This window comes from Schistocerca cancellata, chromosome 3 (genome assembly GCF_023864275.1).
Source record: "Schistocerca cancellata isolate TAMUIC-IGC-003103 chromosome 3, iqSchCanc2.1, whole genome shotgun sequence".
Lineage (NCBI taxonomy): Eukaryota > Metazoa > Arthropoda > Insecta > Orthoptera > Acrididae > Schistocerca > Schistocerca cancellata.
Genome location: NC_064628.1, coordinates 389,340,496 through 389,367,502, shown reverse-complemented (window position 1 = coordinate 389,367,502; position 27,007 = coordinate 389,340,496). Strand labels below are relative to the sequence as shown.

The 27,007-nt window shown below is 39.9% G+C and overlaps 1 protein-coding gene across 2 annotated transcripts in view; it reads left to right on the top strand.

Annotated features, from left to right (window-relative positions):
* Nucleotides 1-13,312, top strand: part of LOC126176724 (galactoside alpha-(1,2)-fucosyltransferase 2-like) — a 188,206-nt gene extending 174,894 nt beyond the window's left edge. For both annotated transcript variants that reach the window (XM_049923894.1, XM_049923893.1), the window contains one exon: nucleotides 11,841-13,312. In XM_049923894.1, coding sequence (XP_049779851.1) covers nucleotides 11,841-12,077 — 237 coding nt within the window. In that variant the 3' untranslated portion in view covers nucleotides 12,078-13,312. The remainder of the gene's footprint in view (nucleotides 1-11,840) is intronic.
* The last annotated feature ends 13,695 nt before the right edge of the window (nucleotides 13,313-27,007 follow it).

Below are 27,007 nucleotides of genomic sequence, written 5' to 3'. Positions count from 1 at the left end.
AATAATAACTGGACATGACAAGGCTATTCTCACAACACAAATCATGACCAAAACAGACATCACCCGTATGACAACCGTTGGCAGAGTAGTAATAATTACAGGGAAAGATCACCTCTCCGCGGTAATGACTATCACAGAGACAATCAGACAAACAGACAATATGGGAACCAAAACAATTATTATCAAGGGAGACAGAATAACTTTAGACGCAACGGTCCAGCGAGCAGTTACGACTCAGGGAGAAATTCTCCACCACGTGACCGACAAGAAAGAAACTATGGAATCTACCGACATGACGACAGACGATATGATCGTAACGACAGACCTGAACTGCATCAGAACTGGCGGGATTCTCGTCACAGTGAATTTGTAGAAGTTAGGTCTCCAAATCCCAATAACGACGCGCGCCAACAAAGAGACAATAGGCAATGACTCACACCGCTGGCAGCCACAAAACGTACTTATGAACCTGACGACACAGCTGCCGTAGCTAGTAATTACGTAAGAATGGAAGACATTAGAGACATCTTACTCCAGGAACATGACGTAAAACATAACAACATTGCATATTCTGTGATTCACATTACTGTAAATGACGTAAAATTTACGGCAGTACTTGACTCTGGCAGTCCCATTTCAGTAATTAGTGAAACAGCTTTTAGCAAATGCAACAAATCGAACGATTGTCCCACACTTCCGTTACGTAAGATTAAATTACAAGGTGCAATCTTTGGAAAAAGTGTAGATGTACGCCAACAAACCAACTTAGAATTCTTTTGTCAAAGCCACAGCTTCTCTACGAACTTTCTTATTGTTCCATTATTGTCGACGGAAATTATACTGGGAGTAGACTTTTTGAATGAATACAAAGCAAACTTAAGCTTTCACAATGCTGAAATAAGTTTAGAGAAAGAAGGTAAGTCAATAGCTTTGAAATTTGAAGACTGGCTCTCAAACCATGATGAGGAAATTAATCGGCTTTACCTTCTGTTAGACAACAGTTCGGAATTTTCTACGGAACTAGACACTAACAATCACTCTGCAAGTACTGACAGGGATGATATCGACGGCATATTTGAAATTAATGAGTTAATTCAGAATAAAATTCAAACAATTGAGAATTGTAATGACACTGATAGGCAGGACCTTTTTGAGATTTTACAAGCACATTCCACAGTTTTTACTCACAAAACAGGAACAATCAAGGGATTTCAATACCAATTTCGTGTTCGTGAGCATACTAAATTTTGTGTTTGACCATACGTAATTCCGGCGCATTATAGGGACCGTGTTAGAACAGAAATACAATCTATGCTTAATGAGGGCATTATTGAGCCTGCAGTAAGCTCATACAACAATCCATTACATGTTGTTGAGAAGAAAAATGGATCGATCAGGCTTGTCTTAGATTCGAGACAAATCAATACTATCATTATTCCTGAAACAGACAGGCCGCAGACGATGGAAGAACTTCTTAAAAATTTTAATGGTGTAAAAGTGTTGTCTTCCATTGATCTCAGATCCAGCTTTTATCAGATCGAACTTCATCCAGAATGTAGAAAATACACAGCTTTCCTTTGCTTCGGCGTTTGTTATCAGTTTCGGAAACTTCCTTTTGGTTTGAACATTTCTTCAGCAGCATTCATTCGCGGGCTAAATTCCATATTACCTGAGTTCTTAAAACGTCACATCACCTTATATGTGGACGATATTCTAATAGCAGAAGCTTCATGGGAACAACATAACCGCATCCTCAACAGTTTGTTACGTATTTTTGCAGAATCTGGAATTACAGTTAACTTGGAAAAGTCTGAATTCGGTAGGTCAAAGGTGAGGTTTTTGGGACATATTATTTCTTCTGAAGGCATTCAGCCGGATCCTGAAAAGTTAGAAGCAATCAGAGCCATTCCAGTTCCATCCACAAAAAGACAAGTCCGCAGTTTTCTAGGTCTCGTAAATTTTTACCGTCGTTTTCTGAATATGCAAATTCTAGTTACACCAAAACTTTCTTCTCTCACTGGAAAAAATACTATTTGGAACTGGGACGAACAAGCACAGTTGGAATTCAATTCTTTGAAAGAATCGCTACTTAACGCGCCAATACTAGCTCATCCAGATCTGTCACAAGATTTCTGCCTTAGCACGGATTCTTCTAAAGTCGGTCTAGGTGCTCATTTATTTCAAGAAGCCATAGAAAATGACACTACTGTTCAGAAAACCATTGCTTTTGCTAGCCGAGTGCTAACAAAATCTGAAAAAAATTATTCCGTTACTGAATTAGAAGCTTTAGCTATCGTTTGGGCATTTAACAAATTCCGTTTCTTTCTTTCTGGTAAGCACGTAAAAGTATACAGTGATCATCGTGCATTACAATTTTTTATGTCTTCAAAATTAAATCATGACAGGTTAAAACGTTGGGCATTGTTTCTGCTTCACAATAGTCTACATTCCTGGCAAGGAGAACATTGTTGCGGACGCGCTCTCACGCGCACCGGCGGGGCTTGAGAAAAGTAACACAGAAGGCAACCTCGAGAAAAATTTCAGTATTCTTTACATTCAGAAAGTCGCCTTTGAAAACTTCATCACCACATCTTTAAAGGACATTGCTCATGAACAAGATAAAGATCCGATTTGGAAAGACATCAAAAGTAAATGGCATGAAAAGACACACACTCAGATTCGGCATTATTACCTGGTTAGAAACAACATACTCTTCAAACGCTGCACTGTTGATGACAAGCTATGGGTACTTTGCATTCCAGACGATTTTGTTAATAAGCTCATTTGGTATATTCATTTCAGCTACGCACATTTTGATCCACGAAAATGTTATCATATTCTTCGAACGACTTGTTATTTTAACAATATGAAAAAAAGAATTCGAAGAGTCTTGTCTATTTGTAAACTTTGTCAAAAGGCGAAACAGTCTACTATCTCACATCGTGCTCCGTTGTTTCCTATTATTCCTTCTAAATTAAAAGAATTTGCTGCTGTTGATCTCTTGGGACCCCTTGTCAGAACATCGAATGGATTTTCGTACGTTCTAGTCGCTGTTGAACTTACTTCAAAATTTGTTTCTTTCACACCATTACGTAATGCCACTGGACGGTCTGTATCCAACGCCTTTGTTAAAAATTTCTTACGTGAAGTTGGACACGTCAGTAAAGTCATTTCAGATAATGGACCGCAATTCAGATCTGCTGTTTGGTCACGCATGCTTCGGAATCATAAAATCAAACCTGTTTTTATTTCATTGTATTCACCACATTGTAACCCGTCTGAATGGATTATGAAAGAAATCAATAAGCTTTGCAGACTTTATTGTCACAGAAAACATCAGCATTGGGACAGATATTTACACTTATTTCAAAATGTGCTGAATGAAATGCCTCATGATTCCACTGCTTTACCACCTACTCTTGTACTGAAGAATGTAGAACCTCCGAACAGAATCAGAGAGCTTGTACCTTTCCCGAATACACGTAAACTTCGACACAAAGACATAATTGATTTGGCTCTTAAAAATATAAAATCTGCAGCAGACAAAAGGAGAAAACTACACGGTAAAGCAAATGCAAAGAAATTATGTATTGGTCAGAAAGTTCTCATTAAAGCTCATTCATTGTCACATAAGAAGAAACACTTGAGTCACAAATTCTTTCTAGTCTACAATGGACCTTACAGAATCCGACGTATACCACATGATAAATGCGTTGAAGTTGAAACTCTGCGTACTAGGAAGAGTAAAGGTTTACACCACATCTCACATGTAAAACCATTTATTGACACATAATCTGCTTTTTAACTTAGTCTTTGCAATTTTCACTTCACGCTACTTGTACAATTTGTCACACTGAGAAACTGTTAACATGCGACAATGTTTGAAGTTAAATATCCAGTCATGAACCAAGAGAACTTATTTAAACAGAAATTACGAATGCATTGTTATTGTGAACAGACGACACAGTGTTATTGTGTGTGTGCATTCTTGCTTGTTAGTTGCACGATTACGTAACGACTATAAGGCTCACATACTTAGAACATTTACCAGTACTGCTAATGAGATTCTAATGCAACATTTTGGTTTACTTGAAAATACATTCCGGATTTAAAGTACTTTCTGAGAGATACCAGATAACACAGTGGTTAGTTTATGTGACAGCTACACGATTATATCACGACGTTACTAATGTGTGACACAATTTACATTGTTGCTTTTGCGGAGTATCTGTTTTATATCTGCACGGTTTTTCTGAATTCTTCTGGAAAGCAAAACATGTTTTAGTAGTAACTTTTGTGGTATGAGCTACCAGGAGACAGCCTTTTCTGTAGCACAACAATACGTTACAGCACAGTACTTTCTTCATCACGGCAATAAGCGTAATAAGTAAGATATCTATACGCAAAGCATTTCACTTTTGTTTATCATGAGGTAAGTACATTGACTTCTGCAGAACTTAGCTTTTAGAGGACGATAACTACGACACTTCCACAGAGATTATCTTACAGCAAGACGCACATTTAGCGCTACAGGACACGTATTTGAGTGATTAATTTTGTACTTAAAACATTTATTTTTAAAGATTTTTGAATTACAAAGAAAGTTTTCCGTGATACATTTCATTCCATTGCTGTAACCTGTAACAGCTGAGGGTATAATTACAATAATCCTCAGGGGGGTACACGCTTACTTTGTGTACCATGTGTTTGGCAAGCACAAGGAGCCTTAGCTAATATGGTATTTGCTTATACAACTTTACACATCGGTACCATATTTCTCTAACACAAATTACACAGCTATCTGATCATTTAACTGAGAGAGACAAACTTCTTTTTTTTACATCAGTGACACGTGTTTACGCAATTACACAGTTGGGTAACTTCACACTTACGAAATTGTATTTTGTCTGTACTGTGTGAACTCTTCATATTTTTTCGGAACCATTGTGATACTATGAGAGCTTTGAATGATGTATTTGGGATGGGATCATGATTTTTAAAGTACGTTTGAGGTAGATGACACTATTGAAATGAGCAGAGAATATTCTTTAGGTTTTGAAATTATTGCAGAAAGCTACGACGTTTTTGAGATTTGACTGACGTGTTATGATGTTATTTTTACGACGACGATGTGTATTATGCTGCTGAGGTATGTTTATGATTAATAGGCTGAGGCTATATGAGTTATTTGATTATGCTTCATATTTATAATGATGAAATATGGAAGAGTGTCGATGAATACGTATATGTGTAATAAGGTAAGGAGTAATGAATAGTGGGTAGGGACTCTTGACTTGTGAAAAAGGATGTTGGAAACCAAGAATTGTACTTTAAGAGTTATGAAATGTGTGTGTAGATGCGTGAATGTATCACAATCCCGGCAAAAATGTTTTGGACACTGCTATATTTATAGGATTTTGTTTCTACAGATTTGTAACGCCAATTCTTGACCTGTGAAATATTTTTATGAGACTGTCACTGTAGCGGAAACTGCTGTCGTAAATATTTCCGTAAGAAAGTTAAGTGACCACCTGCACGTGTGTCGTGGGCACACAGCTGTGTCAGACACCTGGAGAACAAGCCTTTTCAGACGCTCAGGTAGAAAAAAAAGGGAGGCCATTATCCTCGCCATTGACATTCCTTTAGAGAAAACATTGCAAATGCGACACCCTCATTACTTGGAAAGATACTTACATCTGCACACCTGATTATGACAAGCGTCTTTCTACGAGAGTTGAGAGAATTTCTACTAACTTATGAAATGTCACATGACTATTGAATGATATTTTTATGCTTTGCCTTTCATAGTTGCTTATTTCATTTGATATCTAGTTTCCAGCTGTGTTGCAGCATTGGTTTTATAAAATAAAATAAAATGCATTTGCTAATGTGAACACTTTCTGTCAACAGATCTATTAAATAATTATTTTATGATCCACATTCTTCGAAAAAGGAGCTCTTGGAATGGAAAGAATAGTAAGAAGGGACTGATAACAATAACTGCATATATAATTTTCTTTTCAAGTACTTGGTAATTTTTTGTAGAATTAGTTTTTGTGGTGCACCACTTTAATTACATAGACATTAAGATGTGAATATGCATTTCCCTTGTCTGCATTGTTGTCTTTAGTATAATGTTTTTTTTTTCTTGAGCTATGTCATGTTTAGATATAAGTTGCTGCTGCTGTTTGCCAGGCATAGTGTTATTGAATTTGACTTTGTATTATTCTGTTAAGCCAGTTTTACTAATGATTTATTTTTATTGTTTGCTGCACATTGCCTTATATTAGTTGTAATATTACAATTGCTTTGCTAATTTCTTAATGCTGCTTGCTTCGCAAATCTGCGTTTTTTTTCATTTCTGTTTATCTTAATTGTTTTATGTATGCTGCATTGCCTCGTCCCTTGGTATATATATCTGAGCTCAGTAGATTTAAGTTAGCTTAAGAGGGGTAGACTATATAAGAAACTAACTATGATGACTTGGAAGAAATGTATTGAGAAGCTCTATGAAAATGGTTTGGGCAAAAAAAAAAGGATACTGTACAGTGGAGAAAAACTATTTTTGACAGAGGATGTGAACAGAATACAGAAAGCAGGCTTAGATAGGACTTTTGGGAATAATGATGAACGAAGGGAGATCTCCATGCAAAATACTGCAGTAAAATAAACCCTGTCCTTTCCTTTTGTGTTATCCCAGTATGTGTTTGTGTACCCTTGTGTATTTGTTTTCTTCCTGTCTCTGTGTAGTTTCATAGAATTTTTTCTTCTTTTAATATTAAGCTACATTCACTATGATGAGGAATACTGTTATCCTCAAATATAATTGGCATTAATAATATGTTATTTACCTTATAAATATGCTTAGATATTATTTATTCTGTTTTGTTTTAATGCTCATGTGTAAAGTTGATGTTTCGAAAGTTATTCTGATCTTTTATGTATTTACTTATGTCATAATTCCTGTAACACTGATGTATATGTCTATTTCTATTCTTTTGTAAAGCCTGTATTACTACAAATGTTATCTGTATTGTTATGTTTTTAATTATGTATTTTGTACCTTTGTCATTGTATTCTTATGTTATAAAATTGTAATTGACACCAGTTCATCAAATTAAGTAACTTGTAAGTTCCATTTCACTGCACACATTTCTGTTGGTCATAGTATATGGACAATATGTGAGAAGTTGGGACTGTTAGTGTTTGCACGTGTGTTAATAATTCAGCAAGGGACTGGATAACAGCATTGCTGGTTCTAAGGACAATTCCAAAATCTTTGTGAGTGCCACAAAATGGTTGCAACAGATGGCTGCTGGCCGTCTCTACAAGGACTACAGTGGGTCTGCATCTCTGATGACCAACCAATACCACAATCTCTACCAGGACTACAGTGGCCCTGTCCACTATTTCTACAAGGACTGCAGTGGGTCTGCACCTCTGGTGGCCCACCAATACCACAATCTGTACCAGGACTACAGTGGGTCTACTCTGTGATGACCTACCTATCAATCTTCTTCAAAACGTCGAATGACTCTGCTGGGGGTTTGCTCTGTTGTGGCCCATTACCTGTCTGCATGTCAGGAATCAGCACTGTCTTTCCGTTGGAAGGACAACACTACATCTTCAAGACTGCATGGAAATCCACTACTTCTGTGTGCAATTTCTTTTACTAATGAGACTTTGTAAAAAAAACTATTATGATGAATGATCAGGACTATCTTTATGGACTGTGAGAAAATTTTAGCTTTTGACCAACATTGTATCAATAAGTGTGTGCATTTGATATCTTTCTTACTGTAATTATGAAAAAAATTTTCAAATCTGTATTGGCCACTGCCCAAAAAAATTTGTAAAATTTTTTGTGGGGAGCGTGGGGGCTATGTAAGTAGGCTGTTTATGTTTTCTCTATGTAAGTAGGCTGTTTATGTTTTCTTATTGGCAACGTTACGTAGCGCTCTGTATGAAAATCACTGGCTGTACTGTGTGCAGTCTGTGGCTAGTTTGCATTGTTGTCTGCCATTGTAGTGTTGGGCAGCGGCAGCTGGATGTGAACAGCGTGTAGCGTTGCGCAGTTGGAGGTGAGCCACCAGCAGTGGTGGATGTGGGGAGAGAGATGGCGGAGTTTTGTAATTTGTCATGAACTGCTATATATATTATGACTATTAAGGTAAATACATTGTTTGTTCTCTATTAATATCTTTCATTTGCTAACTATCCCTATCAGTAGTTAGTGCCTTCCATAGTTTGAATCTTTTATTTAGCTGGCAGTAGTGGCGCTCGCTGTATTGCAGTAGTTCGAGTAATGAAGTTTTTTGTGAGGTAAGTGATTTCTGAAAGGTATAGTTTAATGTTACTCAGGGCCATTCTTTTGCAGGGATCTTTGATAGTCAGATTGCGTTGCGCTAAATAATATTGTGTGTCAGGTTAAGCACAGTCTTGTATAATTGTTCTAAGGGGACGTTTCAGGATGTTCTAGAACTATCTCCTACAGAACCCACAGAAATTCTGGTGGTGTGTAAAGGCTGTCAGTGGTACCAAAGGTAGTGTCCAGTCACTCGTGGACGATACAGGGACTAATATCGACAGTAGCAAAGTAGAAGCAGAAACGCTGAACTCGGTTTTCAAATGTTCGTTTACAAATGAAAATCTAAGGGCATTTTCCCAATTTAATTCTCACACTGTTGGAAAGATGAGTGATATAATTGTTAATGTCAGCCTTGTTGGGAGGCAGCTGAAATGGCTAAAATAGAACAAAACTCCAGGGCTCGTTGGAATCCCTATCAGATTCTGTATCGAATTCGCGGCTGCGTTAGCCTCTCTTGTAACTCTAATTTATCGTAGATCCCATGAACAAGAAACCGTGCACAGTAGTTAGAAGAAAGCACATATCACACCCATTTAGAAGAAGGTAGTAGAAGTAATACACAAAACGACGGTTCAGTATTCTTGACAGATATTTGCTGTAGAATTTTAGAACGTACTCTGAGCTCACAGTCAGACGTAATGAGGTATCTCGAACAGAACGGCCTCCTCCACTCCAACCAGCATGGATTCTTTTTTTAATATGACATACTGAAAGTCTTGGATCAACGCAATTAGGAAGACGCAGTATTTCACGATTTCCTAAAAGTATTTCACACAGAACCACATCTATGCTTATTATCAAAAATACGATCTTACGACGGTATCAAGCGAAATTTGTATTGGATTGAGGATATCTTGATAGGGAGGACTTAGCATGTTATCTTGGATAGAGAGTTATTGGCAGATGAAGAAGCAACTTCTAGTGTGCCACAGGAAAGTGTGGTAGGGTCTTTGTTGTTCATGTTGTGTACTAATGACTTTGCAGACAACTTTATAGTAACCTCAGACTTTTTGCGAATGATATCTATAACAAAGTAATGTCTGAAAAAAAGCTGGAGTAATAGTCACTCTGATGTTCTTAAGGTTTCATAGTTGTGCAAACGTCGCCAGCTTCTTTCAAATGTTCAGAAGTGTAAAATTGTGCAGTTCACAAAACGAAAAAACGTTGTATACTACAACTACGTATCAACACGTCACGGTTGGAATCAGTCGCCTCATATATATATATATATATATATATATATATATATATATATATATATATATAGAGAGAGAGAGAGAGAGAGAGAGAGAGAGAGAGAGAGGGAGAGAGAGGGATACCGAATGGAACGATGACATTGGCTCTCTTGTAGGCAAATCAGGTGCACGCTTCGGTTTGTTGCTAGAATCTTTTCATTCGTTTATGACATACGGCGTTATATTCTAGGATAACTCTTCCCTTTCACAAAGGATATTTTTGGCTCAGAAACGGACAGTTTGAACAATAAGTGGCATAATTTCTCAATCCTCTTGTCCACTGCTCAGGGCTCTGAGAATCCCGACACTGGCCTCCCAGTATATATTTGCTCTAATGTTATTTATTGTTTACAGCGTGAACTTATTCCCAAGAATTAGCGGCTTTCAATCAGTTAGTACCTGGCAGAAATTAGATCTGCATTTGGACCGCACTTCCTTGATTCATAAGCAGAAAGGTGTCAGTATTCTGCTGCGGCAATTTTCAGTAAACTACGCCAAGAATTTAAAAAAAAAATCATATCAGTAATTCTCGCACTTTCAAGCCTAAATTGAAGAATTTCCTCAAAGCTCACCCCTCCTATTCTGTCGAACAGTTCCTGGAAAAAATTAAGCTAAGTGCTGTGTTATATTGTTGATTGTGGCAATTATACTAGCAGCCTGTCGTCTACATAGGATTTAGGTAAATTTATTTTATTTATTACTAACTTTTCTGGTGTTAATTTCGTGTACTGCCTCGTTTCACGACCATGGAGGTTTACCCCTCACTTTGGTCCTGTGAAACTTGTAACATTTTAATAAAAGAAAAAAAAATACTAGGAAAATGCAGTCAGCTTCATTCGTGCAACCTGTTTTAGAATATTGCTCAAGTGGATGGGACCTGTACCAGATAGGAATAACAAGGGATATCAAACATAATCACATAGAGAAGAGTGGTACGAATGGTCACAGGTTTGTTTGACCTATGAGAGAGTGTCAGAGATATGCTGGAAGAACTACTGTACTGGCAGACTCTTCAAGATAGACAAGCTATTCCGAGAAAGCCTACTTACAAAGTTCCATAAAACGCTATAAATTATGAATCTAGGAATATACTACAACCCCCTACATATCACTCCCATATGGATCATGAGGACAATATTAGATTAATTGCAGTGTGCATGGAAGTATTGATTCATTTATTTTATTTTAATCTGTTACCTGTACTTTAAACACATCCTGTACTCATTCTTAAACAAAAATTTTTGCTATCAACAGTAATTGTTTTTCCTATACATCAGCATATTGACCACAGACGTATTTAAACAGTCATTCTTTTCGTGCTCCATACATGAGAGGAGTGGGAAAAAGCTCTAACAACTGGTACAGTAGGACGTGTCCTCTGCCATGGACTTCACAGTCATTTGCAGTGTATAGATGTAGATACAGAAGCAATCTGCTACCAACTCCATAAATTTGTTCGTTGTTAGTCACTATCAACAATCTGGCCCCCATCAGTCATTAAAACGGCTGATAGGAGATAAGGTTTTTTTGGGTGTGTTTCCATTTCCATTCTCTGCTGTTTCCATTTCAGTCACATTCTGTTTTGTTTCTTGCTGTTTCTTTCATTTGTATTATTTTAAAAAAGTTATGTTTCAATATTGTTGTGAGCTGCTGATAAAGTAATTATTTATCTACTAACAGCTCAAATCATCTTCAGGTATTACAAAGTTATTTACATCAGCCTATATAGCAACATTTGTATTGTGGCTTCAAATTAAATAAAAGCCATTTGCCCTCAGTACACTCAATAGTGAAATGTTCTGCTGGAGCTTTAGTACTAAGTATGTAGAGTGCACTCCACACAAAAGGATGGAACCTGATTATGATAATATATGAAGATCGGTTAACTCTGTGAGTTCATTTTGCTATTGACTGTATAGTATATTTTACTTTTGATAGTGGTGACCCAGAACTGCTTTCATTTCATTTGTAAGATCATTGCCATGTAGCCTACTGTAAATAATTTTATGATAGCTGAAGATGATCAGATGCTCGAAACTGCTAGTTAATGGAGACTTATATTATCAGAAGCTCGTGAAAGTTTTGAAATTTTCATATATGAACTGTGTAGCGCCACCTGCACAAAATATATTGTATTGTTTCTATCGATTTTGAATCGTGCCCCATGTACACACTCACACACACATTTTAGCGCAGAGCGATGTTAAGAAACCAAGCTGAGACCCATCTCTTTTCAGAAGGACTCGCCAGCCAGTGTGGGGTTCCTGATGACCTCGGACTCCCCAGGAGATGACCTGTGCCTCCTGTCCTCCTGCCAGCACCTCATCATGACCTACGGCACCTTTGGACTGTCAGCCGCCATCTTGTGTGGCGGGAGGACCATCGTATATGATGCGCCCAGCCACGGCGCCAAGGATGGGCCCTCAGCCCACAAGATGGCGACCATGGTGCCTGGATGGCGACTCGTCGCGTAACACTGCAGCAACCTACTGCTGAAAGTAGAGCACTCTTAGCGGACTGGTGTTGTACCTACCTCCTATCTGCGACATTAGGCCCAAGTTTTTCTAAAGTCTGAATCCTTGTGTTTCAAGGGCAACGTTCACACTGACTGAGCTGTTGAGGCATGGCTCATGACCAGGCATTACAGCTTCACCACTGACAGTAACTGTTTCAGTGGTGCCCTACAGCAAAAAACGATGGACTATGTTGTAGTAAATAAAACTAACAGTGCTTTATAATAATGTAAACAACTTCCTAAGATAATAACTAATTTTGTGTTATTTTCATCATCCTGTGTCCTCGTGTAGCACTGTTGAGTGCCTTCGGCGAGGTACACATTGCTCCAGACACCAGGAAACTTTTCACAATATCTGAACTTTGAAAACACAGATAGTGTCGAGCACACACACACACACACACACACACTTTATATTTCAGCCAAGGAATATTTATATACAAAGATTATTTTATTATAAGAACCTGTAATTTCGCACAGCCACGGTTAGAAAATGCAGGTTTCGACAAAACAGCACTAGGATAATACTTGAACATCGAGACTAATGCCATGAAATTTAGACGATCAGAAGCTATTAGATGTAAACCAACATTTGCAAATAAACTGGAACAGAAATCGTCCAACTTCATAGAAACCACTTTACTTAAAAAGTCGTTTCTCCTCCACAATCGTTTCTATTGGCTACAACAGTTTTTGAACAAATAATACATTCTGGAGTATGTGTGCTTGTGTGTTTCGTTAATTTATGTCAATATTTAATTAATAATATGTAAATACGGCTTAAAACTTCATGTGAAGTGTGCAGAGTGCACGCAAATTTGCACCTAGAAAAAGTACCGTTTTCGTAAATAGTAGACATGCTCCAGAACAAGGAGACATAATTCACAGACCATGAAAATAGCTGACTACGAAAGTTTCATATTACTTGGCGCTTCTAACCCATCTCTCTATGTGCACACACATGGGTTTAACACATGTTACCATTTACATAAACTCTATTCAGTAGAGTTTTTCGACGACCTTTACAATTCATTCTCAGAACTGTGTGAAGGAACTATATTGTGCCTGTTACATGAAGTTGCTCGATATTGCTAAGCCAATCAGTATTCTTCTTAATCATAATGTCATTTATTCTTGTTATTATTATTATGTATATGTGTGTTTTATTCCTGGTCCGATCAAAGAGAGGGGCTGGAAGTCTTAATCTGGTCACGTTAAATTAATAATAAATAGATTTTTGTGTATCGGTTTCATAATTTATTTCCCCAAATGAAACTAAAACAAAAACCTGGTGCAGTACTTTCACAACACATTGATGCCAGTTCCATATATGCACTTCAAATATTTGATGACTTTGACCGAGATGAATGAAACGTAATATCACGAGTGTGTTATGTGTGTTTAATGGCAAATCCTCTCCATTCCTGCGCGTGCTCCTGCAGTACAGACCGACGAGTTAAAAATAGCACTTGAATGCGAATGCAGTATTTCTCGAAGTAAACAGCCACAACAATAGACAGTTGACAATAGACAAATTTATGTATATGTCTAATAACTGTCACTCTGTGCCTTTTTTTATTCAAAATGTTGTAGGCTTACTTGCGTTTCTTATTATGATTACTGTACTTGAAAAGAGAAGCGTACGTTATAAAAAAAGTGTAATTTAATCTAATGATTTTCACATATGTATTATTTTGAATGTGAATAGTATGCGTTGTTTTATTGTTTGGTTAGTGTTTATAAAGCATATGTTACGCCATTTCGTAATAGGACAGTCAGCTAGAAACGAAGCTTTATTTTCGGATATCTTAAGCTTCATGCTATTGCTTGTCAAAAAGATTTCGACAATCTTGAAAGTGTTTCATGAAGTGTTATATTGCGTTTCAGTACCTGCCGAGCCCGAATCTCGTACGACACAGAGCGGAATGAAACATCACTGTTTCGATACAATTAGTCCGTTCCAAGCACAGGTGGACTGAAACAGCCTTATTTTGAAACAACGATACAGTTTCTGTGTCTGGCTCGAGATCGAATCTGGTGCGGTTATCCGAGACAGGGGCGGAATGAAACACCACTGTTTCGAAACAGTGAACCACAGCCGTTCCGAAACACTGAAACAGTTCCACGTATCGATACACTGTATCGAAGCATAGAAACAGTTTCCAAGTCTAGTTGGCAGTCTTCTGTGAGCATTTCAGTTTATTTCATTGCTAAAGTTAGACGTTCCTCTTTGCTGTCTGCAAAATGACTTTCTCGATAGAAGGAAGAACTGAAATTGTGGAAGCAAGTGTGAAAACGTGTTCGAGTGAGGAAACTCGCGAAATTTTCGGTGTCAAGTATACGGAAAAAGCACTACAAACAAAGAGAGCAATACAAAGTCTGTAAAAATATTAGCGCAACTACGAATCAGTGCAAAATGTAAAACGACAAAAAATTCTTCCCGTTCGCACTCCAGAAGTTATTGCAGACATTCACCTAAAAATTATTCAGAGTCCGAAGAAGTCTCAAGTAAATTGGCCCAACAGCCGCATGTACAGGTAAGTACGAAAAGTTGCCAGCGGATATTGAAAAATCGTAATCTGAAGCCATAGCGTGTGATGGGAGAATGACAGTGAGAAACGTGTAGATGACTGCACGTGGCTTTTAAATAACGTCAACGACGGTTTGTTAGACCCTTTCCATTACATCATGTGTGATAACACATGGTTTCAGCTTTCGCTCATGTGAATTCGCAGAACACGAAATAGTGGGTAACGGAGAATCCTAACACTATCTGTCAGCAACCACTCCACTGTGAAAAAATCGGCGTTTGATGCGGTGTAACAGACATACGCATCTTTGAACCGATATTTTTTGACACTGCCCTCAACACGATTGCAAATATGGAAATATTTGATAATTTTTGTGCTCAACTCACGCAACGTGCTCCGACCGGGGTGGCCAAGCGGTTAAAGGCGCTACAGTCTGGAACCGCGCGACCGCTGCGGTTGCAGGTTCGAATCCTGCCTCGGGCATGGATGTGTGTGATGTCCTTAGGTTAGTTAGGTTTAAGTAGTTCTAAGTTCTAGGGGACTGATGACCATAGAAGTTAAGTCCCATAGTGCTCAGAGCCATTTGAACCATTTTTTTTTTTTTTTTCACGCAACGTGCCACATGTCTAAGCAACATGCCACACATCTAAGGTATCCCTGGAACGAATCCATGATGTCTTCGCTGAGGAACATTCTGTCAACAAACATTTATGGCCACTACCTTCCTCGGATCTAACAACATGTGATTTTTTCCTGTGGGGCACTTGAAGAACAAGGTCTATGAAACAAATCCATACACAATATAGGAACTGAAAGACAGCATCAGTCGTGAAGTTGCCACCATCGAAATCCGAATTTTACCCTGGGTGTATCTGAATATGCTTAGATGCACACAGCTTGATCTTGCAGGGGGTCACTTTCAGCATCTTCTATAAAAGTTTTTTTTTCACTGTATTTCTCACTGCAAATAAATGGCAGTCCATTTCAGCTTTTTGTTTCTGTAATTTCACTTAATTTCGTTTATACTTACATGGGATACTTCTATTTGCGTCACTGTCTTGAACAGACAGACCATAACAAGCTTTCCTCAAACGGGAAATTTATTTTTCTCTTCTGAGTCAGTGCGACTGGACTGTAACGATTCCTGTACTTGCTTCCAAAACAATAATAAAAATGGTAGTACAGCGTTACTGTACTCAATACAGATTTAAATTTGTTCTCACTATTAGTTCTTACACACTCTCTGACAAACAGACATAGCGAGAGAAGTTTCAATGGAAAGTTCACATTTGTGGCCGGCCGTTGTGAACGAGCGGTTCTAGGTGCTTCAGTCCGGAACCGCGCTTCTGCTACAGTCGCAGGTTCGAATCCTGCCTCGGGCATGGATGTGTGTGATGTCCTTAGGTTGGTTAGGTTTAAGTAGTTCTAAGTCTATGGGACTGATGACCTCAGATGTTAAGTCCCATAGTGCTTAGAGCCATATTTTTGTGACCGGACTAGGTCCTCAACAAAAACAAATTCGTAACCCCGTACAGTGAATTGCAATCCACGGCTCGCTGACAAGGGAACCACGATGTCATTTACTTCGTTCCTTTCTACCTGCGCACAAATGCTTGGGCGACTCGCTCTTAAATATTTTATTCCTTTACAGATGACACATTCCGAACATGCAATGTTTGCGACGTTTTTCTTTGAGACTCAGTCCCAGAGACTCTCAACTAGCAGCAGCTTGCAGTCATTGCGACTGAATTAATGAATAAACTCGACAATCATCGCTCCTTCATATGCTTCAAAGAATGTGATAGAGCCAGTAACCGTATTGAGAACTTCCGAGCAAAGAGTTATGTTTCAGTTGTAACCATATCATAATCTGAATCGTTGAGAAACAATCCCAAACATAAAAAGGAAATACGAACATGCCAAGAATCGAAACTGTGTCAGCATATATATCTAGTCAAACCAGTATTTGTGTATCTCAGGATGGAGGTCTTTCCTGATTTACCTGTTATACTCTCCCCGAATTCAATCGCAAAAACAACGGCCCCAGACTGCCTACAATGTTTTTCACAAATAAGCTAGAATTGCGGCGCCGCCACTTTTCACTCTTTCGCTGGTCTGTCCTTACTCTATGCACACAGGTGAGCTAGTGCAGACCATGCACAGAGATCTCTGACGGAAATTCTCCGTTTCCGATTCACAATTTTATGAGAACCACCACCAAAAAAGATACGTAACACTTGTAATAACTGAAGTGTAAGGGAATGCACATCGTTCCTCAAACTATGTGACTTTCGGTAATATGACTGAATCTTGTCAGTTACATAAACTTGCAGCTCAATTAACTTGTCACTGAGGTTTTTGTAAAGACGTAACTCAGGTGAGAGTTCAAACAGGCCATGCACAGAGATACCTGAAAGAAATTCTCCGTTTTCAATTCACAGTTTTCTTTAGAATCACAACAAAAAAATTACTCTGCACTTGCTTCTGACTAATAACCGAAGTGGAAGGGAATTCACATCCTTCCTCCAACTACGTGACCCTTTTCGAAAATCTGACTGAATATTGTGGGTAATGTAAACTTGTAGCTCAGCTGACATATCACTGGGGTTTTCATACAGACGTAGTCCAGCCCAGCACTCAAATATATATATAAAATTGCTAACTGATTATGGTGTACTGAACAACATTACATCAGTATTTGCCTCATTTACAGACTTATACTTATAGCTATTAGCATTAGTATGTTTCTGGGTTGATTAGTATCTACAAATAAGATGTAGAATAGCAAGCCATTAATGTTTGTTTTACCCTGGCTAGCATGTCAGATGTTGAAGTATGCTCGCATAGACGCAAAGTGGTTAGTCTATACTGCAGGCATAGTTCAGTTATGAACGCGCAGAAAATATTGGTACAATTACGAGGGTCGTTCAATAAGTAATGCCCGACATTTTTTTTCTCAGAACATACGATGGTTGGAACTTAAATAGTGGCAACTATTTATTCACGAAATGGCTCTGAGCACTATGGGACTTAACATCTATGGTCATCAGTCCCCTAGAACTTAGAACTACTTAAACCTAACTAACCTAAGGACAGCACACAACACCCAGTCATCACGAGGCAGAGAAAATCCCATACCCCGCCGGGAATCGAACCCGGGAACCCGGGCGTGGGAAGCGAGAACGCTACCGCACGACCACGAGCTGCGGACATTTATTCACAACCGATACAAAAGAGCTACATGTTTGCACCTGTTACTGTTCTTCAAAGTAGTCACCAGCGTTGTGTAGAACCCGTTGCCAGCGATGTGGAAGGCGTAGTATACCGTTAGCAGAGCCTGTTCTGTTGATGGTGCTAATGGAGCGGTCTACTGCCTGTCGAATCTCTGGAACAGTTCTGAAGCGAATGCCACGAAATGGTTCCTTCATCTTCGGAATCAAATAAAAGTCACAAGGACTTAAGTCCGGGGAGTATGTTGGATGGTACAGTATTTCCCAGTCCCATCGACCGAACAGAGCAGCCACAGATTGCGCTGTATGCGCCCGCGCATTGTCGTGCAAAATGATGGGTGGGTTGCACAGAAAGTGTCGCCACTTATTTCGCTAAGCTGGTCGCAGGTGATGCTCCAAAAACGAACATTAATAGTGTGAATTGAGGGTCTACCGTGGAGGAACGTAATGCGTTAGGATAACACCATCACAGTCGTACACGAGAATCACCATAACTTTAGACCGCTCAGTCCGCGCAATCAACGGAACAGGCTCTGCTGACGGTATACTAAGCCTTCCACATCGCTGGTAACGGGTTCTACACAACGTTGGTGATTACTCTGAAGGACAGTAACAGGTGAAAACATGTAATTATTTTGTATCGGTTGTGAATAAATAGATGCCACTATTTAAGTTCCAACCCTCGTATTTATTGTTATGACTAAGAATTTGGTGACAATATACATCAGCACGTCCACGTCCTATTTTTCACTCACTGACTAACACTCTCGTCATCTTCAAAGTGTTTCCCCATAGAGAATCTTTAAGCAGCCCAAAGAGATGAAAGTCCGAGAGTGTCAGGTCTGGACTGTGGGGTAGATGAGGCAATGTTGTCCAACCCAATATGGCGATGTGTTTCCGGATTCTCAGACTTGTGTGTGGCCGTGCATTATCGTGTTGGAGCAAGATTTCTGCTGGATTCTTGTCCGATCGAACACGTCGGAGACGGTTCTCGTGTTTATTCAAAGTCTTCACGTGTGCCTCTGAATTGATAGTTGACCCTCTTGGCATCACATTCACGAGAATGACGCCATCACAATCCCAGAAGACTGTCACCATGACTTTTCCGGCGGAGGGTGTTGTTTTGAATTTCTTATTTTGTGGTGAATGAGGATGATGCCACTCCATGGACTGCCTTTTTGTTTCTGGTGCAAAGTGCTGCGCCCAGCTTTCGTACCCCGTAACGATCCGTGGCGGAAAGACCCCTCCGTCGGTTTCAAAACGCTCCAACAATTCAGATGAAATGACCTTTCTTTGAATCTTGTGGTCCGCTGTGAGCGTTCGTGGAACCCATCATGAGCACATCTTAGAATATCCGAGCGTCTCGATCATTGCAGACGCACTTCCAATGTTGACCGACAACTGTAGAGCAAATTGTCGAGTTGTGATGCGCCAGTCGGCACGAATAATGGCAACCGCACGATTCAGCATGTCTGGAGCAGTGACTGTGCCAGTACATCCAGAGCGTGGCTGATCACAGAGCTCTGTTTCTGCATTTCCCGAGATTGTAACTTTCTTTACCCATCGCCCAAATGTACTCCTATCAACTGCAACATCGCCATACACGGCTCACAAACGTTTATGGATGTTCACCACGGTTTCTTTTTCTACACACAAGAATTCAATAATAGTTCGCTGCTTGTAATGTGAGTCGTATGTAGGCACGATTTTGACGCTGTACTACGGTTCTGCCATCTGCCAGGATGGTTCGAAACTTCACCGGCGCACAGAACAAATACCAAATGTGAAGCACCAACAAGGACCTTTGTCTACGTATATTTAAAAAAAATTGGGCTTTACTTACTGAACGACCCTCGTATGTTATGTCTTTGCAGGAAGACTGTTTAATGCAGAGAAAAAACGACCAGCACACTGATGTTGTACACATTAAGCTATCTCATTCAAAAACATCTGCACTGACATCCATTACACGAAACACAAGTTACAGCAAACCATCCACAAATCCATCTAACCAATCGGATTTCCTACTGATGACACGTAATGACGTGAACTGAAGCGTATCTCAGTGTGTTGGAAACTTCGCAAAAGTATACGGTAATGCAAGAGTACCTTAGTATTACTGACTTAATTTTTTTTAAATAGCTGATGTAGGCACTTTACTGGTGTCCTGTAAACTGTACCCAGAAAAGGTCGACGAAAGGTTTAGTAATCCACCTGCCCGAACTTGGCTGGCAGGTAGAAAAGCCGAGGGCTCTTATGTGGCGTACTGATGAAGAGGACTAGAGATGCTAGAACGACAGCAGTAATGCCAAAAAAAATTTCAGTCGGAAGTGATCACCATTTATTTTATTTCTATCTGCCGCAGTCGCAATATTTTTTATTTATTAATGGATGTACACAGGAAATATAAACCAAATTAGAAACACGAATTTTAAAAATCATGTCTCTTTTACTTGGCAAAGCGTACCTTAAAATAAGTATAAAACAGGCCCACACATGAGAATCATCATATGGTGCATATATTGTATGCTACGGTCGAAGGTTCTAATCCTGCCTTGGGCATGGATGTGTGTGATGTCCTTAGGTTAGTTAGGTTTAAGTAGTTGTAAGCTCTAGGGGACTGATGACCTCAGATGTTAAGTCCCATAGTGCTCAGAGCCATTTGAACCATATATTGTACATAACATATGCTGTCATATTAACTAGACCACATAAGCTATACTCAGCTTCTCCATGCACTTCTAGCTCAACATGGGCGCGTTCTCTATTTGTGGATTCAAAAAAAAAAAAAGAAAAACAATTTTCCTTGTAATTCGAATTGTGCATATCATTGCCAGTATTGGCAATTGGAAGGTATATGACCATTATAAAGTTGTATATTAAGAAAGATGTACTTTGAAACTACAGATGGTTGTCATAAAATAACTTATATAATGACAAAATATATTTCCTTACGCTGATAATGCATACCAGGATTTTTTGGATTAGGACACAGTACACATCATAAAAGAAGGAACTGCATGCTTTAAACGTTAAAATAACTAGAATCAGCGTAATATTCATATGTAAGAGTGCATATCGTAGAACATCATATCAACCACTGCCCTGGCACCAGAATGTTTACTACAGGGTGCTGTATATAAAACCAGTACGTCTCACACCCGGGATCAAGTAGCAGTGAGCTAACTGGTAATGTTCTGTTTAAGATCGTCTATTGTTCGAAGAGTGACAGCATACACTTTGTTTTTTAGTGTGCTGCATAAATAAAAATTATACAATGCAAAGGCTGAGGACCTTGTGGGCCAGAAGCCTCTACTGATAAGGCTGTCTTCAAGGAACATGTTAGTGAATTGGAACACACTTTAGTTGTATGTGTGAACAGTTGCTCCATCTTGTTGGAAAACTGCGTACAGTTCCTCTGTCTCTGTTCATTGTGCGTGGAGAGAGTCAAAGATCTCTAGATATCCAGCACTGTTTACAGTGCAATTGAAAAATATGTGGCCAATAATGCTCATCCTGGATAGCGCACACCAAATAGCTGTCTTCTGTGAAAGAATACCTTCCTTGTGCACAATATGTAGGTTGTCCTGCGACCAGTATTTGCAATCCTGGTAGTTTACATAACCTGACAAATGAAACCAGGCCTCATCTGACATGAAGTAAAGCAAGGGGTTAGCAACTGATATTAACAGCTAGTTACAATAATGTTCTCTTTCTTCGTGCCATCAAATTTCAACTCTTGCACCACACTCGTATGATAGGCTTGTAATTTCATAAATTTCATTACACGATGACACTATGTACTACATACATCAACTTGCTCCAGTAACCTCCTTACTGACTGCTCATAATGTCCATGTGAAATCTTTTTATAGTTTCAGGGGTCCCCACGGTCAGTCACGTATTCCTCTGCACTTTCTGAACGGTTCCTTAAGTCCTCCATTTCTCAGACAGATCTTGAATAGACCTGGTCGTGGGGAGTTTCCTACCAGGATACTTCGCTTGAAACATTTGTTTACATTTCTTGATGGAGCTTGTCTTTATGTAACACTCCACAACATCGATTTGCTGTTATAATGCAGACTACCCCATTTCTGTAACAAATCAACAAAACGAGCTTCGCACAACTGACGCACGAACACGCACCTGCAATTAACTTTCAAATAAAATGCAGTGTAGACAACTTTCTAGGCAGTGTTGCTACTTCACAAGCGGTTTTACTAGAGATGGTTAACCGGTAAGTGAGGCATATTGGTTTTATGTGGGACACACTGTATTTGGTCAATTGCAATTCTTGTCGTCAGTTGTTATGATGACAGGTGGCCAATGCTAAATAGAAACATATATTGCGGGTTTGGCAGTGAAGTAGGTAAGGAGCTGGCTGCATAAACTGTATCTGCAACTACTGGAATAACTAGTAGTCGTTGGTAAAAAATAATATATATTGTACTTAACTTGTGTTACTGGCTTCTTCATATGCTGCGTACATATAATTACAAACAGATATCTAGAGAGGCATTACTTATGCCATACTTGACTAAGCGCCTTGTTAGAGATTGATTTCACTCAGCTGAAGGCTATGCTACATTCCTAGTTGACGTCCCGAGCAAGAGTGGGTGAGAGCTCGCTAGAGACTTGTCAGAAGCCGCGGAGCACGCTAGCAGCGCTAGCGCGACTCGCGGGTCCAGCGATATCTATTACGGACCGCGGTCGACATCTGCAGCTCCTAACAAGTGTGGTATCGATCGTTGATACCACAATTTCTCTAGGAACAAAACCGCTGGATAGGAGAGGAATACCTCTTACCTACTATTCCCCACCCATAAGAATGGAGCATTACACAAATTTGTGTCTCGCTGGACTGTCCCTTGTTGTCACATATGCAGGATTAGAGCAGTGGCACAAGGGTAGCCTCACTCCACCACTCATATTGAATATGCTAACTGCTCTGTATCGTGGAGTAGATTGTTGCTCATCGCTTCTTGCCACGTCATTTCTACTAACAGGGCAAACAGCTTCATTATTATGCCATGTGCCCCGCTGATCTCTATCAGTTTCGAATTCGTCCAAGGCCAACAGAAGGTCGAGTGACTCTTCTACACACTGTGTAACGTTTGTAGCAAATAGACACAGGACAAATCGAAATGTTGTGCAATATGTCTGAAGCCCTACTGTGGATAGCATATTACATCAATATTGATAACTTGCTAAGACGCCAGTTTACTTGGAGACACCATTTTGACTTCTCACTGGCTGAGTGTATACACACATATTCCACATGAACAGACCTCGGAAGGCCCAACGGTACCGACCGACCACCTGGTCATCCCCAGGCGATAGGCGTCACTGTATGTGAAATGGAAGGGTATGTAGTCAGCACACTGCTCTCCAGCCATTGTCAGTTTTCGTGGCCAGAGCCGCTGCTTCTCAATCAGGTAGCTCCTCAATTGGCCTCACAAAGTCTGAGTACACACCGCTTGCCAACAGTGCTCAGCAGATCCATCCAAGTGCTATCCAAGCCAACAGTTCTTAACTTCAGTGTTCTGGTGGGAACTGGTGTTACCACTGCACAAAGTCCATTGGCAGCTGAGCTTAACATGACCTAATATGGTAGTGTTGATTTTCCAAGTCGCTTATTGGCCAAAACGTACGAGACAGCTACTTCACTATTGCTTATGATAGGGTTAGGTGGTGTCCATCAATGTGAACTATCGTGTGTGCGAGGTCCCAGATGACAATTATTAAGAAGTAATTGTATTAAGAACTACTGTGGCTGACATAGTAATTAGCGATTTAAGTTTGTGACTTACTAAGCAGTTAGTCATGGGGAATATAGTGTAACATATCATGATTGTATTTTTGACAGAGCTGTGGCAAGAATTGCAATGTTGAACAAATTAATGTCATCCTTAAAACGAATATATGTGGTCTTTACTGGAAAGCAAACCAGCATCTTCCCAGATAATTTGAGCCACTATTTCATAAATGTAACCATGGTCATGCATGATCTTCTGCAAGGACATCAACTTCAGGAGACACAAGGTGAGCAGTTAGAATCCTGTGGTGTATGCCTGAAGATGCATGCATCCAACTGTAGTCCTCATTGTATTGACATGCTGTTACAACCAGCTACCCTAGCACAGCTTTTAGAATGGAGGTGCTGCATCTAGATCAAGACTGTAATTATTTGTCTATGCACCCAGTTAGGTACTCTATGGCATATCACAGCTGTAAGTGCCTCTGGCTCAAACAGGGTATCTAGGAGACATGCTAATGAGACTGCAAGCTCCATTACCATAATTAGCGTTGCAGTCAGGCCTTGTCCTCTGGCAGTTGGCACATTGTTGCTGGTTTTACCTACAGTGTTGTGCCAAAAATATCTGCTTAAGCACTGGGTAAGACTCAGTATTTTCCTGTAATGTCCCACCACACCAGTTTTGTTTCTCCCATAAGGTGTTGTTCGCACCTGCAGGTTTTCTGTTGATTGGGTAGTGGCGTAGCTGTAAACCACTCTTTGAAGTTCTCAACAAACTCTATTGGGTATGGGGTATAACGACCCTGTATTACTCCTGGCCCGCTACATTAGGTCACAGTCTCTCCTTACTTTTCCAACAAACTTTCCATACAGCTAATCTCATTAAATAATTCCTCCAGGGATACTATGATGACTGTTTCAAGTGATAACATCAATTGTTAAGGGGTCAAAAATAATAATTAATTCTAACAGTCAGTAAAAATTATCACTTTTGATAACATTGAGCATTTCAATCCACATGCCACAATTTGCTACTGGTCGCATCCACACTGAAGCTTAAGCAATGACTGATCGAGTCACAGATATGGTATAAAAGCCTTAAGACGACTACCGAGCAGTGCTGATGAATGCACAATCTAACAGCTGTCCATGATTGTCTGTGGACAGTGGTGCCTCATGGAGTATTGTTGGCATCACCCTACTAAGACTGTAGACTCTTTGCCATTCCATAAAATATCCAAGGTGTGTGGACCTCGATGTATTCCACAATGTGGACCAGTGTAAGGTGGCTGTAATGGTCGTTTCACTCCTTCAATGCATAGCATGATGTGCATGCACATCTCCATATCATGGGGTACATACACTAAGGCATGTCATGTCGAGAAGCATGCGATGGATGGACTTGTGCAACGTGTTCATGAAGCTCGAGCAAGAATTTCAGTTGGTCCTCATTGATATTTAGCGTGTTTGTATCAACAGATTCGCTGGGGAGACGCAATGTTCCTCCATGTATCAGCTCTCTGGTTGAGGAATTAGTGTCCGGTTTGTATGTTGTCCTCAGGCCTTACAGAACTAATGGCAAGGCAGTTGTCCAAGACATGTTGTGATACATGATTGCTGCTTTCGATGAATGGTGCCAGGACTTCACCACTTCATTATTCACTGTGTGGTAGTTCGGGGTCTTGTGATACCTATATCTGCAAAACTTGGCTAGTTGATTCAACAAAAAAATGGTTCAAATGGCTCTGAGTACTATGGTAATTAACATCTGAGGTCATCAGTCCCCTAGAACTTAAACCTAACTAACCTAAGGACATCACACACATCCATGCCCGAGGCAGAATTCGAACCTGCGAGTTGATTGAACAGTTCAGACTCGAATTGTAGTTCCCAGTCAGTGGGGACAACCAAATCTCTTTAACCATGTAGAGGCAAATGCAGAGGCTAAACTCTCAGCAGTATTATTGTCTAGAAGAACTGCTTCTGGCCATTGTGTACACTGATCAATCATTGTGAACAGATATCTGTTCCTGTTTGAGGGCGGCAGTAGTCCCACGATGTCCAGATATATGTGGGCGAAGCGTGTTGTCGTGTCTGAGAACTTACTGAGAGTGGCATGGACATGACAGGGTATTTTGCTTCTCTGCTTGCCCGCGGAATGCCAGTGGAAGGAATGGACAATGTCTTCATTTGGAGACATCGCAGTAAAGTTTCATCTCTGTCCCAGAGACGTCGGCCAATTACAACTGGAGTGATGAATTGGCGTCTTCTATGAGAGTGTGAAGTTCATCATCAGTCTGCTGCACCTGCACCAATGCCATAAAATCTATATGGCTTGTCACACTGCTGATACATGAAAGGCAGTTTGCTACAATATTATCTATACCAGATATGTGTCGAATATCTGTGCAGAACTGATGCATGAACTCGAGGTGGTTGAAGTGGTGTGGTGAGCAACCTGTGCTGTTCTGTTTGAATACATGGATCGAGGAATTATCATCTAGAAATAGAGTAAACACGAATCTCGATCCGTGGTCAGAAGTACTTAATGGGTCCATACATTGCTAACAATCTCAGTCACAAGCACTCCATTTTGTTTGCGATAATGATAGCTTCCTTGAAAAGAACACTAGCGGCTGCTCAGTGCCTTCTATGTACTGTTGAAGTGCTGTGCCAATAGCTGTCTGATTCACGTCGATGATCAAAGCTTAGGGCACGTCAAGTTTCGAGTGTGCGAGCAGTTTTGCGTCAGCCATATTCTGTTTGACATTGTCAAAAGCAGTGTCATTTCCTCTTTCCATTTTATCGAACAGCTGCCTTTCCTCTTTGGTCCTGCGAGTGCTGCCTTCAATGGTTCATGAAATTTGGTAGGGTGCAGGAAGTGATGGTGGTAAAAATTTAACATACCTAAGAATCTGCATAATTCTTTGACTGAAGAGAACTTAGGCATGTGCATTATTGTATTTACTTTTTCCGTCAGAAGCAGACAACGAGGTGAAGGTATCTTGTCCACAAAAGCGACTTCTGGCAGTCTGAAAACACACTTTGCTGTGTTAAAAACAATGCCATAATGTTGAAGGCGACTAAATAGGTCTTGCAGGTGTTGGCGGTATGGCTATTTGTCAGCCAAGAACACTAGCACATCTTCTAGATACGCGTAGCAGAATGGACGGCTTTGAAGGATCGAATCTACAAATCTCTGCCAAATCTGCCCCGCATTCCTCAAGCTGAATGTCATGAATATACTCTCAAAATGTCCAAAATCTATCATTGTAGTTGTTTTCGGAATGTCCACCTCGGCCAGTCGTACTTGCGCATACGCTTTAGTACAATCCAGGACGCTAAAGATGATTTTGCGTTGCAGAACATGGTT